The sequence below is a fragment of the Diachasma alloeum genome, unplaced genomic scaffold (genome assembly GCF_001412515.2).
Source record: "Diachasma alloeum isolate Michigan unplaced genomic scaffold, Dall2.0 Dall_scaffold_00360, whole genome shotgun sequence".
NCBI classification, from domain to species: Eukaryota; Metazoa; Arthropoda; class Insecta; order Hymenoptera; family Braconidae; genus Diachasma; species Diachasma alloeum.
In genome coordinates, this window is record NW_021680499.1 from 70,349 (window position 1) to 87,104 (window position 16,756).

The 16,756-nt window shown below is 36.1% G+C and overlaps 2 protein-coding genes across 8 annotated transcripts; one reads left to right on the forward strand and one right to left on the reverse strand.

Annotated features, from left to right (window-relative positions):
• Positions 1-40: 40 nt before the first annotated feature.
• On the reverse strand, positions 41-4,869 carry LOC107041290 (elongator complex protein 4). 7 transcript variants are annotated; one of them, XM_029126318.1, is made up of 7 exons: positions 4,783-4,869; positions 4,429-4,610; positions 3,864-4,095; positions 2,767-2,802; positions 2,085-2,704; positions 486-698; positions 41-405 (listed from the first exon to the last, which is right to left on the reverse strand). In XM_029126318.1, the coding sequence occupies exons 3-7, from the start codon at positions 3,982-3,984 to the stop codon at positions 298-300; spliced, it is 1,098 nt and encodes a 365-aa protein (XP_028982151.1). In that variant the 5' UTR covers positions 3,985-4,095; positions 4,429-4,610; positions 4,783-4,869; the 3' UTR covers positions 41-297. The 7 variants fall into 7 exon arrangements, with proteins under 7 accessions (XP_028982151.1, XP_028982150.1, XP_015117261.1 ...); XM_029126317.1 differs by having other exon boundaries at positions 4,429-4,654; XM_015261775.2 differs by lacking the exon at positions 4,783-4,869 and having other exon boundaries at positions 4,429-4,743.
• Positions 4,870-8,051: 3,182 nt separating this feature from the next.
• Positions 8,052-9,991, forward strand: LOC107041292 (muscle-specific protein 20). The gene is made up of 4 exons (XM_015261781.2): positions 8,052-8,159; positions 8,741-8,952; positions 9,044-9,164; positions 9,785-9,991. Exons 1-4 carry the CDS (start codon positions 8,130-8,132, stop codon positions 9,974-9,976), a joined length of 555 nt encoding a protein of 184 aa, XP_015117267.1. The 5' UTR covers positions 8,052-8,129; the 3' UTR covers positions 9,977-9,991.
• Positions 9,992-16,756: the final 6,765 nt, after the last annotated feature.

Here is a 16,756-nt window from a genome sequence, read left to right on the forward strand (position 1 = left end):
CATTTGTTCATGGTCGAGTGATCTGGTATACAACTGTTTTTTATTTACATTTTTCAATGAGTTTCACCAAAGTTGAGATGAAAAATTGATGGATTCGAATGGAGATAGTTAATTTTCTGTAGCATCTTGAGTTTACAGGGCCATATACATATATGTGTTATTTATTCAGTGTTCGTTGAGCCTATCTCCTGCCTCTCGGCACTAATTCACCGTCGATGGGTCACGCCGTTGGTGTTAAGTGGGCCAACAATCCAGCCAAAACTCAAATCAATGTCTTATTTATTTATTTTAATTGGATTAGAAATCCATTAAATTACTGCCACCTTTGCCGCAAGTGGTTGCGTGAATGCTGTCATCCTGTTCACGTTGAGTTGAGTCACCCAATTCTGGTGGCAAATGGAGAATCTAAAGAGGAAATGGAATTGTCGATTGAATTCACACCCAACTAATCATCACTATCAAATGGAGTGACATAATGAACTCACCTCAATGATGAATTTCTTTCTTCGTAGCTTGAAGGCGAGATCGAACGACTCTGGACAATGTGGAGCAAGGGTGTTGATGGCAGACAATTTTTTTATATGAAGTAGCCCGTGGTAGTCTCTGAAAATGGGATTCGTTTCTTTCGATGAACCCACGAATGACTCCAGGGACACTACAGTGTCTGCGAGATGTTCCATTCGTCCCACAATGTCGTTCTTGGTGAAAACAATCGTGATGAATGGATGAAAACAGAATACGAATTAATTTTACAGGCTCAACATTGAAAACAAATTATTTTTTCCAAATATCCGTTTACTTGAGAAGGATTTATTTTTTCAATGCTGGATTTCTCCAGTCGAGTCACTCCCAGGCAATCCTCATTAGGTGTCAATTGAGCTAAATGACCCTACGCTGGTCTAGCTAAGGTGAACACATCATTAGTCCAATATTTCTATCGAAATGAGCGAGAAGATGCGATGATTTAAATTACATATCAGAGGGTAAAACCTTCAGAATTGGAATTTATTTATATTAATTATGATAATTACTATTTTTTAATAAATAATCGTGCATAAATGTGAAAGGTCCCATGTCCCTACGCTCGCTCTTTTGTCCTCATGCTCGTTTGACACATGTCCCTATCCTCGTCTCGTGATTTGAGTGATATGGAAAGGTTACATCCGAACTAATTACATCGTGAGTATCCGATTTTGTGATAAAACAACGTTAAAAAATATCTCGATGCGCAAAATTATATTTTCATTGGACAGTCCAACCTTTTAAATGATTTTTTCATCCGTTTAGTCCGTTACGAGTTGACAGTTGGGTGCAAAACGAGCGTAGGATCAATGCCATTCTCATTGTTCCTATTCTTTTAATTGGCAATATTTCAGTGAAATATCCGGATATTACTCTAATTTAGACATTTTTATTAAATTTTTAACTGTTCGAAACCTTGGCCAAGGGATTTTTAATCCCATTTTACTATTGTAACGGAGATATAAACGTTTTAAAATTCTGAGTTTCTTAACTTGTGGCTCAAGAATTGACTCTGTCGTAGCACGAGTTGATGTGAGTGGGATTTTTCTCTCTTATTATTCAATAAATCACTCTGCATTGGTGTCTATAACTTTTCTTATTGACTAAAATCATAACTCCGATCGTACTTTACTCTCAATAGATTCTTGAGACCATCAAAATGATTGGAATGTCACAGCTGGCAGGTACATTTACCTTATGAAAATTATATTGCTCGAGAAAATGAGCATGTTAGTCATCACTTAGAGTGCACCCCCTCAATAATTACCAACATTAAAAAATTAATCGAAATTCTTCCCTCTAGAAAACAAGAAATTTAGGAAAAATGAATAATCATTGGACGAGTACGTCCAAGGTCAAGTGCAACATAGTCATCCTCTAGAGCAACACGATCGTCATAATTGAAACCTATTCAGGCTCACCTGAGCACGAGTCAATAGGAAAAATACTATTTTCTAAAAATAAATGCTTCTCTCAAGTAAATGAATATTTAGAAAAAATAATTTTCCTCTCAGTGAAATTGAACGTGTAGAGAAAATAAAAATTTTCGGTTAAATCCTTACATGGCCTTGGAAACACTGTGATGGCATTGTAATAACAGCAACAGCGAATGCACTTCTCAGAAGTGCTCTGAAGCAGTATAAAAATTTGAGAAAGTCATGGTGCATAGTTTCTTCAGTATCACACAGCCAGAGCCTTGAGCCCAGGGAGTGTAGCCCTATCCTCAATATATTTCTCTTATTGGGGCTGGCATTGACGTAGAATTCACCCTTTTTAAGGGTCTCTTGAACAGTCTTAAGTAAATCAACGTAAGCGCTATTTCTGAAACCACTTGTTTCGTATGTAATGTCCTCTCCATCCCAGAGAGTTATGTCGGTATTACTCAAAATATTTTTATCTATTTTTTTGGTGAGATCGTAGAAGTGACCGAACATTTGTCCACTCTTGGGTGAAGAATCCAATATTCTCATGTTTTGGTATCGCCAGGCAATTTGCATTTTCTCATCGGCGGGAGCTGGTGGTGTGGGTGCTGGAGATTCTGTCACAACAGCAGGCATCTCCGATATCAGTTGATCCGGTTTTGTGTCTTGGGATGCTACTAACAGCGAGTGAGACATCACAGCTCCCTCCGCGAGAAAATATTTTAGCATGACTTTGGCGTAATTTCCGTATGTATCTTCCTCTGAAAAATATTCGATACAATTATAAAATATTTTTGTATGTGGAGTCAATATTAGGACCTACCTATCAGGAGAATTGAGCCAATAGTTAAGCCTCCCCCTTGAAGAAAACAAACAATGTGTAAATTATCACTCGTAAAACAATGTGGCTGTTGGTGGACGTTGAATTAATATTGAACTGTTAGAAATTTCTTGAAATTTCAGTCAGAGTGTCATCTGCACGTGTGACACAATCGTTTAGAAATTTTCCATGCGGATTGCGGATAGAAATTCTATAGGATTTCCGTATATGATATTCGGATATTTTTATGCGAATTATTTGTAGCAGAGGGTGGGGTAAAACGGACGTTTCAGACTTTTTTAAAATTATTCATAACTCAGAAACAAATTGATCAATTGAGCTCAGTTTAGGCTCGTCACAAAGGGAAGAAATTGTTCTTTGTATTGAGAAAAAAAGATTAAATTTTATCAACATTTCAACCCCTCATAAACATTTTTTTAAAGTCAAAAGTGTCCGTTTTACCCCAACCTCCCCTATACATCAATTTTTACATCAATTTTTGTTTTCGTAAGAAAGATGTCTAAAGGCTTCAGAAGAAAACGTAGAGAAATGTAGGAACTCCATACGAAATGTTTCTATACATGTGGCAGTGGGTCGTTAGAGTCAAATCTATAGAAATCGTATGGAAATAATTTGCATAAAAAATATCCGTATTGAAATATCGGAATATTATATACGAAAAGGCTGTAGAATTTCTATACGATTTTTTCATACGTGGGAATTTTCAATGTTGTGAGTTTGAATTCAAATTCAAATGAAAATGTTTACTAAACTATCATTCGTCTTGAAAATTCCAGAAAATTGGGTTTTTCATGTTAAACGATCATTGATTTTTCGATGAAAGCTTGAATTTCCAAACTCATTGTGAAAATTGAATGTCGCATGCAATTCAATTTTCAACAGATTGAAAATTCAGGAATGTTATTGCCTGAATTTTCAAAATGTTGAGGCTTTTTGGAGAATTACTTGAACATTCAAGAAATTAACTGATTCATCAATGAAGAATTCTGCAGAAATTTCATGTAACTTTGTCGTTGTTAAAAATTTCAAGCATTTTCACTTGAAATTTCAAGAGTAATTTTCTGACAGTGTATTCATACCTATAATATTGTCGAGTGACGGAATTCCAGTTGAAACAAGTAATTGGGCATTTTTAATGGAAGGCTTGGTGCCCGGTACTGCCGGAATTTTGACTTTTCCTTTCCCAGTGTTTGAAGCCATTGCACATTGGTGTCAAATGTTAGCAATTGAATTGATAGAGTAAATCTTGGTTTACGGCCTGTCCTGCACGTTCCTTTTTTCTATTTTTGTCCCTAGATCCGTCGAAATCCCCTAGATATTATAGTTATTATTTGGTGTTGCGGGGACAGTAATTGCGCAGGATCAAATGAAAAGCCATAACCTACGACACGTAGGTGTATAGTTAAGTCTCAGAGGGCAACAACAGTAATTAGCATATAATTACAAGGAAAAAGTTCACAACACAATATGGCGGTTGAATTCTGCCGCTCGAACAAACACTAATTATAATTCGTACAGGGGCAACAGACCTGGGATCTAATTACCTACGCGTTGGACATTATGACCATTCGGTTGAGCCCAAGATGGGTTTTTTTAATGTTCTTTGTGAGACGTAATCAGTATCTCTGTACTTGAGGTGATCACCTGTCAATAGCTTGGAATGCAGCTGTGGAGACAACACCGAGACACAAGATATTAACCATGTCCTACAGTACTGTCACCTTTACTCTGAAGGGAGACAACGAATGATTGATAAATTAATAAATCTGAGGTGTTCCAGGGCATTCACTATATTTGCATTCCTTGCTTCTAAATACTTAGAACCCCTGCGGATAATCCACGAGTTCATCAAAAGTAACAAAATTAGAATCTGAGGAGAAGCGAAACTATGATGTAAACACAAATGAAATTGAACCAATGTTGAATTAAAACTTTCTGTTTGATAATGTAAATAACCCGTTGTAGGTTAATACTTCAATAAAAAAATAAAAATATCACCTGTCAATTTCGGGGATGTTAGCTCTTCTGAAATCTGGCAGATGTCGCCACTATCAACTCGGAAACGAGCCAAGTGATTTGAATTGAGACAAGTGGTTTGGAGTGAAACTATGGATTTTACGACTGTCTCACTCCCTCCCGTGTTGATCGAATATAAATCAGTAGCGAAGTGGCAAACCGGTTCAAGTCAATTTTGACTATTGGCCAGTTTTCAATGAATATCTTGGAATCTAAGGGAGATAGCAAAATTTTTGTCATAACATTTTTCGTAGAGCCAGCTGAGAGCTACAATAAATGTCATTACGAAAATTTCGCTATCTTCCTTCGATTAGGAAATATTTCTCAAAAACTCAACTGGAAGATAAGTCGACTTAAACCGTTTTACCATTTCGCTACTGAAATTCTAATTACCGACGACGACCGTTTTCTGTAACCATGTTTTTATTAAAAAGAAACCACAGTATTTACATGTATTTACAAAGAATAAGAAGTCCTTAGGGGGAGGGATAGATATTATTGTTCCCCTAATTTTTTTTTCTTTTTTTTTGGAACTCATTTTTTCGATACACCTTTTCATTTCCGAGGGATGGGAAGGGGTTGAAAGAGGGAAAGGGGTAAAAAAATCAAAAATCTAAAATCAATATATTTCATCCCCAATGAATTTGTTCATAGAGTTCATTTTATAAATAAACCCTTGAATTTGCAGGGGGTTCATGGGGAAAGGGTGAATATATTTCATTCTCAAAATTTTTTTTTCTCATTTTAGCAATACAATTTTCAAATACACTGATTAATTTGTGGAGGGGTTCATGGCGCACCTTTTTTCAGGATCTTCCGAAGACGCTATAATGGCCGGAAAAAATTAATTAAAATTTACTAATGTATTTTTTTATTTATCTATCTAATGTATACCCTCTCGGATTTTTCCATTTTTTGTTGCCCAACCCCTTAAAACTTGAGATATCAATACGCAATGGAATATTTTCCGTTGAACTTTCCTATTGAAAAATGAACACACATATAAGCGAAAAGAAAGCTCAATAGAAATCAAATAGGGTTTTCTAGCGAATTTGGTTGCTTTTTGATGAAATTTTTCGTACGTGAGAGAATGCGAAAAAATTACATTTTACGTTTCCCCACTTCCCGACGGCATTATATTTTTTTGTTAATGCAAACAGCTGTTACCCCACGAAGACGCAGATGCCTGGATATATTTAACGTTGACTCAGCAGCCAACAATTCTCTAATTCACTCGTTGAATAATTCAACCCCTCACAATCAATGTAACTGAGGGTGACAGAGGTTCCAAATGACTACCGTCCTAGAATCTTTCTGAGAGTACAAATGTCACGTTAGAGTAAAAAGTGAAACAATAATCATGACTGGTATATGTTTACAGAGAATCTAGAATGCACAACGTTCTTTCAACTGGATCACGCATTTATAACCTGACCCATATTCCTGGTGGAGATTATTTAAAGAGGTGCTTTACCTTGAAAACCACGACGTGACGCTCTTATTTTCTTGCGAATTACTCGAAATTCAGTGGTCCAGGGGCACTAGGAGACGTGAGAAAATTAAGCGTGCTGATTATTCTGGAAATATCTTGGTAACGAATAGGTTGAGAAAAAAACATGAGAAGAACTTTTTTGCGAGGAATTTAATTTCTTGCGAAAATGTCTTGTGATGTTTTTCTGTGTAATTAAGAGTTTCGAAGATATTTGCATAATATTCTGCATCCAATTTATCGTCTCATCTCCCATTATTGAGAATTCCATCACTAATTATACTCGTCAGTCGCAATTCAGTAGTCGAGGGGCACTATAGGGGGACTTAAAACGAATTCTGCTTATTATTCTGGGAATATCTCAGGAATTAACGGGTTTAGAAGAAAACATCATAAAATATTTTTTATCGGAAATTATGTTTTCTATAAAAAAGTCTCATGATATTTCTCTCTAAAACTAACAGATTCGGAGATATTCGCACAATATCTCTAGTGTTTCTGAAGTTCGTCGATGCATTGACTACTTATTGACATTTCGCTGAGAATTTTTATCTCTATTTTTTTTTGCATCCTTAAAATTTAAATTTAATGCAGTGGTTGAGGGGCACAACGAGACAACGGAAGATATAGTCTATTTATTATTTAATAAATATGTCTTCAACTCCAACATGTCAAATATCTCAGGAATTAATCGCTTTAAGGGAAAACATCATAAAACATTCTTTATAAAAAATCAAATTTCCTATCAGAAAGTCTTTCAAAATTTCTCTCTAAAACTAATAGATTCTGAGATATTCCCGCAATAGCGTAATTAATCGATTCACTTTCTATTGATTAAAAATTTCGTTAAAGAATTAAAAAAAATGTTTTTGAATCCTTAAAATCCGAATTCAATTCACTGGCTGAGGGGCACAAACAGATGAGTGAAAATGTTCTTTACTGATTATTTACCAAATATATGTTCAACTCAACACGTCAAATATCTCGGGATCTAATCGGTTAGAACAACACGGATGACAAAATTTAATAGAAACACCTAGAAAATTCGTTCGGAAATTCTATTGAATTTCTATTGAAATGTTCAATAGAAAACATTTAATACAAAAAGTCAACAGATTCGATTTTTCTATACAACTTACTCTATTGAGATATTTTTTACAGAATTGTCTCGGCTCAAATTTTTTGTTTGATTTTCTTGATGAGAGGAAAATAAAAATGGAATGAAAAAACCTTAGAAAATTTGAGGCGAGGAAATTCAATCAAAAATCTCTGAAGAGAATAAGTTATATAGAAAAATCGACTTTTACTGGCTTTATCTATTAAATATTTTCTATTGAACATTTCAGTAGAAATCAACCAAAAAATGACGGCTCAATATTTCCCTCAAAATCTATTATTTTCAATCATATTTGCTAAACTGTTCGTATAAATATTTTGACTCATCTCCTTCTCCAATCCGCAGAAACAATTCCTTGCACGCTTCACTTCCTCTCATTTCGATCATCGCAATGTCACATTGAACTGACAACTCGATGACAAATCTATCCCAGAGTGTCACGACATTGGCATATGCCACGTAATAATCATAATCTAATATTAGATTTCCGAAAAATTGAAAGAAGCAAGAAAATCGGCGGAGATTTCTGGAGGGGCGAGCGGGGGGAGGGAGGGAAGAATCGCTGCTCATCTTCTTTTTCCCCAGTTGGAGTTTTTCGCGTGGGCTGAGATGATAGTCGTCTGGGGGTGAAGGGTATAAGAGCCAGGGGCCGACTGTTTCAGCACTTCAGTCGAAATCCCGGTGCACATCCAGGAACTGTAAAACTTAATTCCGATATAAGAAATGGCTCTTGAACGTCAAGTCCGCGCCAAGGTACAATATCCATCCCGACGGCTCAATAACGGAGAGGCGATGTGTGCCACTTACGCCTGTCTGTTATTGAGGGGTTAATTCAAGTAGTGAAGTGGAAAAGGACACGGGACGCGTCTAGGATTTACTATTCTTCCTTCATTGTACGATTACCTCGGAAACCAGTGAGTTTAGGGGAAATTGTTGTAAGAACTTTTTGTAGAGAATTTCATAATCTGCAGAAAAGATTTATTGACATTTTTTCTTAAACCCAGTAGTTTCTGAGATATTTGCGAAGTAAGGCCTGCGAATCTTCGAATTGGTCTTCTACTATTATCTTGAAAACTACAGTTATCTGTTTTATTATCTCGCGAAATATTGAATTTAGAGGAAAATGCTCTCGAAGCTTTTTGCAGAAAATTTCATAATCTAAAAAAAATATTTAATGACATTTTTTTCTAAACCCATTAGTTTACGAGATATTCGCGAATTAATGCTTGTGATTTTATTTTGATTCGTCTCCTGTTCTCGAAACATTGCAAAAATCCATGAAATTAAAGATAAACTAAAACAAATGAATAATAATTTTGAATATGAAATTACAGACTTTGGCCAAGCGTGACCCCCAGCAGGAGAAAGAGGCCCAGGAATGGATCGAGTCAATCCTCGGCATGAAATTCCCCGCTAATGAGCCCTTCGAGGACGTTATCCACGATGGGCAGCTTCTCTGTGCAGTCATGAACAAACTCGCCCCCGGATCCGTCCCCAAGGTCAACACCAGCGGTGGACAGTTCAAGATGATGGAGAACATCAACATGTGAGTGACACCTCTCACTCTCAATTTCTCTTCTCAATCCCTCGCTCTTGACAGCAGGAATAACAGCTTAAATGTTAATTAATTTTTCTAGGTTCCAGAAGGCAATGAAGGCGTACGGCGTACCTGATACTGATGTCTTCCAGACAGTTGATTTGTTCGAGAAGAAGGATATCGCACAGGTTGTGACCACCTTATTCTCCCTTGGTCGTACGGTAAGTAAATTCAATCAAAGTTATTGCAGAAAAAATAATCCAATTTTACTAACAATTTTCCTCTCATTTTTTATACATTTTTAAATAATTCTCATATTGCATTTATTACATCGAATGCGATTTTTGTATCAACAGTATGAAATTTGTTTTTATTAATAATAAAATTGTTTAAATACAAAATTTATTTCCCTCGTACAATAGCAAAAGGGTTCAAGTCGGTTTTGACTATAGGCCAGTTTTCAGTGAATATCTCGAAATCTAAGAGAGATATCAAAAATTTTGTTATAACCTTTTTTGTAGCCCTCAATTCGCTCTACAAAAAAGGTAGTTACAAAAATTTCGTTATCTCTCTGAGATTCGGAGATAAACCCATTTTACCATTTCGCTAAAGATTTGAGTCACAGGAATTTTTGCATTTGGTAAAATGACGAAGTGTAAAAATTTGATAAAAAATCCGTCATGTCGGCTTGGTAATTTTTCACCACTTATTGAAATAAAAAAAGCGTGGCTTTCTTTCTAGTGTTTCAGTCAATTTTCATATCCAGGAATTGAAAAATTGTTGCAAAACCCATTGAATTTGTTTAAAAATGTGAAATTTCATTTTTTGTTGTTCCAAATAGACATACCTGCACCCAGAATGGAAGGGACCCTACCTGGGACCCAAGCCCTCCGAGGAATGCAAGCGTGACTTCTCAGAGGAGCAGCTCCGCGCTGGTCAGACAATCGTTGGCCTCCAGGCTGGTTCCAACAAGGGTGCGACCCAGGCCGGCTCCAACATGGGCGCTGGACGCAAAATTATCCTCGGAAAGTGAACGAAGATAATTGGAGAACAGAAAAAAAATCCACCCCATCCCCATCCCCACACTCCCTCCGCCCTCTCAATGTAAATGTTTATGTTCCCTTTTGTAACTGAGTAATATATGTTTCGTTATTATTTCATATCTCTCTCGTAATCATTCACCCAGTTTGAAATTCTTGCTCAAGAATTTGAGACCAGGCGCTTACGTGTCCTCCCATAACAACAGAAATAAATCGGTACGTATGCTGCGACGAAAATACATAACGCTTGATAAATAAAATTCGAGAATGAAGATATTCAGGGGGCGGTGCATCATGCCGACCTCTTTCAACGTTGACAGCGATGACAATGATCGAAGTGACTGAATGAAAATGCAAATTTCAAACTTCTAGAAATTCAAGATTTGAGTTCAGTCGAAAATTTGCGAGGTTCTTCAATAGTTTGGGTTTTAAAGCGACCTTGGAGGGTATTAATACACTTTCCAGAAGGTTCTAGCGCACAGCAGAACTGTGGAAAGTTTCTTAAGGATATCCAAGTAGTTTGGCAATTTTTTCATCAGTGAAATGATTTTCTACTTTTGCAGCTGCACATCAGAGCTTTCATTTGACCCTAAGTTTCCGGAAATTTTAGAATTATTTTATTATTCAAATTTTGTAGGTCTGAGTTTGAATCTCGATATCGAACAGTTATAAAATATTTAAAAAATCTGAGAAAAATTGGAAAGTTGACGTTTGGAGGAAGATTGGTGCAATAATTTGAAAATTGGATTTTTTAAAAATTACGAGCATTTTCTATAAATAATTTATAAACAATCAATTTTCCTCCATAAAAATCATTTATTCGGAATCCCAACAAATTTATTTGTTTTCAGAATTTTACCAGAAATCAATTTTATGCCTAAAAAAATAATAATTTCAGAAAGTTTAAACGATTTCAATTACTTATTTATAAACAACGAATGTTTAAAAATGTAATTTAATTTGAATGACACTGAATATTCGTGATTTTTTTCAAATTTTTCTCGTGCAGTTTAATTGACAAATTTGATGATTAAAAATGGTTGAATGTATAGTGTGGTATGTACCAAACTGTAAAAAATAATTGGATATCCTTAAGAATATCCAAAGTAGTTGTTGACCAGTGTGTAGTTACACTTGTCGGGAAGTCCATTTTTTCATCTGTATCGTACGATATTTTCTGATACTGATGAGAAAAAGGCAATTCTTTACGCGCGAAGCGCCTGTTTTGGCTTTGTATTATAAAAATCTTCAATTCCACTCAGCAGATCTCGATCTCCTGACAAACCACACGGAAAAAATTATTTGGTGAATTTCACCAGCCAGTGGTTGAAATTTAACCATTCAACTTATCTTAACACAATTTAATTCAACAATTTAACAGCTAATTAATTAAAATTCAGAAAAGATTTTTCAATTTTATTCGGCAACCATTTCCTAAATTCTCGGTAAATGTTCCTCAATTTTTTTGATGGATCAAATTTAACAACAAATTGTAGATTATTGCGAAACCAACTTCTAGGCGAGTCATCGATCGATTATCAAGATACAAATGATTGAGATTATTTTCAAAAGTGTGAATGCCCTTACCTTTTTCTTTGGTAGTCAAAATTGATTGAATTTATTGAATTAGAGGTTCAACCTGGTCGCCTTGTATCGATAACACTGTTAAAAATTTTCAGCTAAAACGTCTTATGAACTCCTTCGATTTTTTTCTCATTGACATTTCACATAATTTTATTATAATAATTCATGCAATAATTTCATTATTAAGAATTCGAAATTAATCAATTAGTCCTTAAATTTCACCAAATAATTTTATCCGTGTAAGATGATCCATTTTACTCCCCTCCCCCTAAAAATGCCGCAACACTCTCCCAGAATATTGATATCTTCTAAATAGATGAATCACATGAATTTTCAAAAGTTCTCAAAAAAGGCAATAGAGTCATCGAATTTTCCCCGAGTGTCCGACGGGTCACACATCATTTTTAACCTGCAGTCGTGTAAACATTCTTTGCAAGAACTCCATCCCTCAATATTACCAACCAGTTGTTTACAGATAGCGCGTAATGACACGCCTCAGTTCCTCCGAAAGATTCTAAAATCTAAAAGTGGAAACGGCCCGAGATTTGTCAGACAGGCGTGTGGGCGTCAACCATACGAAACACCGGGCTTTTTGGAGCGTGTTGTTGCTACTTTCTGTGACGACACTCGATGGATATAATCCGAGTGAATTGTAATCGCTCGAGGAGAGGTTTCTATTCTCAGATGTGATACCGAGCGAAATGAATCAGGAGCTGTGACGCTCGAGGATATCAGAAGCCCCAAATTGACGCGATTTTGTTAGCATCGATGGGACGTTTAATTTATTGGAAATCGGTTCATGAATTAATCTAATGGCTGGATGTATCCATATTTTAACGAGAAGGCGGAAATATTTTTCGGTCTGTTAAGGGGAGACTACTGTGAGTTTTAAAAGTCGTAGGTTATTGGAGTGAAACTTTTCATACGTTGAAGATCGATTACATAGATCTGAAACCGAATAATTAGTGCAAAAAAAAATTTTTTATTGTTCGTTTGCCCGAAAACGCTTAAAATGCCAAAAACAGTCCAGGGCCTCCAATTTTTGAGCTACGAATGATTTTTTTTTTCGAAATTTTCGGAAAAATATGTGGAGTAACAATTGCGAGCTAGTCTTTTAAAATTCACCTCTTACATAGCTAAATTTGCTTTTTTTGTATGTTTTTACACAAATGGTGAATTTTTTTACATGAAAAAAAGACGAAATCAGCCGTGTAGGAGTCGAATTCCAAGAAACTGGCTCGTAATTGTTGTTCCACACATTTTTCCGAAAATTTTGAAAAAAAAAAATCTTTTGTAGCTGAAAAATTGGAGGCCCTGGACTGTTTTTATCATTTTAAGCGTTTTCGGGCAAACGAACAATTGAAAAAAATTTTTTTTGCACTAATTACTCGTTTTCAGATCTATATAATCGGTCTTCAACTTATGAAAAGTCTCACTCCAATAATCCACGACTTTTACAACTCACAGTAGTCTCCCCTTAATGGAGCACTGACAATGAGTTTTGGGCGAATTTTGTAATTGAGAGTAAGATGTTGCGGGCTTGGGGCTTCATTTTATATTGTCATCCAAATGATGTTGTGCTCGGTGAACATGACGCGGGATGTTTCTACCTTGTCACAGTCGTAAATCTTCCAGTATATTTGCGGACATTCTGGCAGCGTGATCATGGGATTGTCTAGGTTTAATTTTGAGAAAGGTGGACACAGTGAAGTTTACACGATTATCAGGGGATAAATTGTAGTACTTCTCATTTCGCTTTTTTCCGAGTTCCGAGTGCAAATCCCGGCCGGGTAGAATGGTGCGATCTACCCATTTAAGGGTGCCAAGTGAATTTGGCGATGACCTTGAAAATTGACATTCACCAACAAAGTTATAATTTTTTTAATTAATAGTATTAGACAGATGGTGAACATCGGTGACAATTTTAAAATTTTAGAACTTATGGATATCGAGAAATTAAATAAACAAAATCAGTCTTATACACGGCCTCTTATGGAGTTTTGATTAAATTGAGCGTTTCAACCCCCTAGGAACTCAAGAAAAATTTGAAAAAATTTGAAGATATGGGGAATGATGTGTTCAATGTGATGGCGACAAAAAACAATGGGGTACCGGGGTGAATAAGAGAGATATTTCAACCCGCCGTACCCATTTGATCCCATGCTTTCTCGAGGTTCGTCACGCGAAATAGAGGATTTTCCGCATTTATTTTCTCGATGTCTAGTTCCGGTTGCGGGTTTGAAATTTCGTCGGATGGATGAATACATATTTCTCCAATGATGGAGGGAAAGATAGTTATTTTCATCACAAGGTCCACAAAGTATTTTCTGACGAATGTGGCTTTATTGGCCGAGCCGAAGGCGAGGCTATAATCACATTCGTCAAAAAATACTTTGTGGACCTTGTGATGAATGCAATTTTTCGTCAGAAGGCCCGTAAACCGCGATCTAACCGAGCGAAGCGAGCGAAGCGAGCGAAGCGAGGTTAGAATCGCGGTTTACCGGGTCTTGTGACGTAAAAAAATTTTTAAAATCTTTTTTCAAATTCACTTGGCACCCTTAAAGTCTTGATCATCATCGCAGTATACCCTAACCGGGTCGAAGCGATGTAAAATAACGATGAAAAAAAAGTGTTGTGGCAGGAAATTTGTTAAAAAAATTTGGAAAATTCGCGGCACTCTGTTACCCCTCAAGACCTTTGAAAGAGGCGTTTATTCTTTGCATTATTCTTTCGGGTGCAGGGATGGATTTGTGCCGCCAGTGGTAACACCCCCATCGGTAAGACCGAAACTCATTCAGAGCTTACTAGCCCAGGATAAATTGCAGACTCCGCCCGAACCTCAGCCGATGCCGCAGACAATTTCGAAAGCGAATTTCGCAGCGGAGTATGAATAATATTCTACGGGTGATCTCTGACAAGCGTGAAAAATGGACAAGCGATCTCCCAACATCTCGCCGATATGTTCAACGTGGAGATCGATCACCCGCGGACATCATTCCGGCGATGTAGCTATTCCCAAGAATCACAATTTGATTCTGATATCGATGGGCTCAGCGATTTGGCCTCATGATGCATCGGTACAACTCAAGAATATTCACGAGTGTACGATGATCCCTGTAACGAAACATTGGTGAGGATGACTGAGTGCTAGTGACTCATCCCTTCCAAGTTTTATAGTTCATACCTAGGTGTTTCGACGAGTGGCCAACCGCCAAAAACTCTTACTCATTTATTTTAGCTCTTATGCCATCGCTATCGCCCACGTTGATGCCACGAAAAATTTCAATATCTCGGTGATTATTCTCCTAAAAATTCATCTCAACGTCAGAGCCGCGTGGTGGTACGAGATTAGAACATTGTGAATGCCCAACAGATGAGCTGTGCATTATGTCATAGAGAATATTTGAAAAATTTGCGAGTCGTCGTGAATCATTGTTACTAGTTTTCTACGGGGCGTAAATTTTTTAGAGTATTGCCAAGTTTGTTTTGTAAGCCAAATGATCACATTGGAGAGAGTGACACGAGGAAAACAGTCTTACTGAAATTTATCTCAAATTGTAGTGAGACATCCAATAAGTTTATTGGAGATACAGAATTTTATGGGATTTTTACTTTGTGAAGAACTTTTTTATGCAATGTTGAGGGAAATTTTGATCAAGGAATCGTTCCAGTGGTATTTCAAGGAATTTCGTCGTTTAAAATACGTAATTTGATGAAAAATCAATGGAAACTGTCCATTTTGATCAAGCGATCGTTTCAGTGGGATTTCAAGGAATTTCGTCGTTTGAAATACGCAATTTGATGAAAAATTAATGGAAACTGTCCATTTTAGTTCAATTATTCCATGAAAATGGATAGAAATAAGGAAATTTCAGGTAAAAGTGTTTGGCATTTTTAATTAATTGTTAATTTACTATAATTTGTGTTAAATACTATTGCATTTCCAGTAAAATTTGAAATTTTATAGTTTTTTACTCGAAAAATTACCAAAATTTGATTGGACGAAAGTGGTGGGACCACAATAGTGAGATGTGATGCAATTCATCCGTTTCTCTTGGACTTTTTCCCCATCGTCTCACAATTCTTCGTTTTCGATAAATTGCGTTACAAAAAAAATTATCCCATCTCACATTTTTCTCTCGACTTCAAGTAGAATTCCTGAAATCCAATCTCACTATTCGATTCCCTAAATCGTACATTAATGTGTTGCACTCCTCAGAATTATTATCTGAACGGTCTACAAAATTTAATTTTTTTTCTGACATTATCGAATGCGAAAAATTCTCGCTTCGGTGATCCGTAATTTCTTAAACCCATTTTAGAAATCTTTGAACAAAATGAAGAAAGTGAAGAAAATGTTCCCCGATGTCAACAGAATAGTTAAAATTTTTTTGAATAACGATCAACAGAAATAAATGCGGACCTCGTTAATACCCGTGGTATCTCAAAATACCACTGGAACCCGCCGGATTCCAATCCCCACGTCTCTCCACATCGTACCACTCGGCTCATATATTCTCTCCATGTTCTCGGAGTGGAAGGATCACCGGTTCGACACTCTATCCCCGGAGCATTTAAAGTAGCATGAATAAACTCCAGTTGAGTCGTTGAGTGAAACGAGAAAAACATAAATTCGAAAAGTCAAAATATAAATTATTCATCATTGATATTTTTTCCCATGAATTCTAGCTTTAATGAGTGCACAATTTTCATATTGTGCATAAAATTTTCATTCCTTTTTTTTAGAAATATTTTCCAATTCTTATTATCAATAATTAATGTGTTGTAGCTGAGCCTGACTTATCCAGTGACTATATGCCGCCATACAATAATCCGATAAAATTTTTATTTTCCAATTCTCAATTTCCGTCATTTATTCAATTCATTCGATGAAAAGACAACGATAGAAATCGAATTTATGGGTATTCTTCCATTATTCGGAAAAATGTATTGATTTTCCCGCCCCCTTTTTTTGCATTTTTTATTTTTTCCTGCCGAAATATTGATATGCCTCTACTACTTGAAGAAAAAAAGTGATTCGAAGTTCCGGCCGACATAAAAGACGAAAAAATGAATTTCCAAGCCGATTGATATCCTTTTACTACATAAAGGGAATAAGATTTGAATTGACTTTTGTTTTGTGCGCTGGTTTTGATCACAAAAAAAAAAAATTTATTGATCTTTAACGT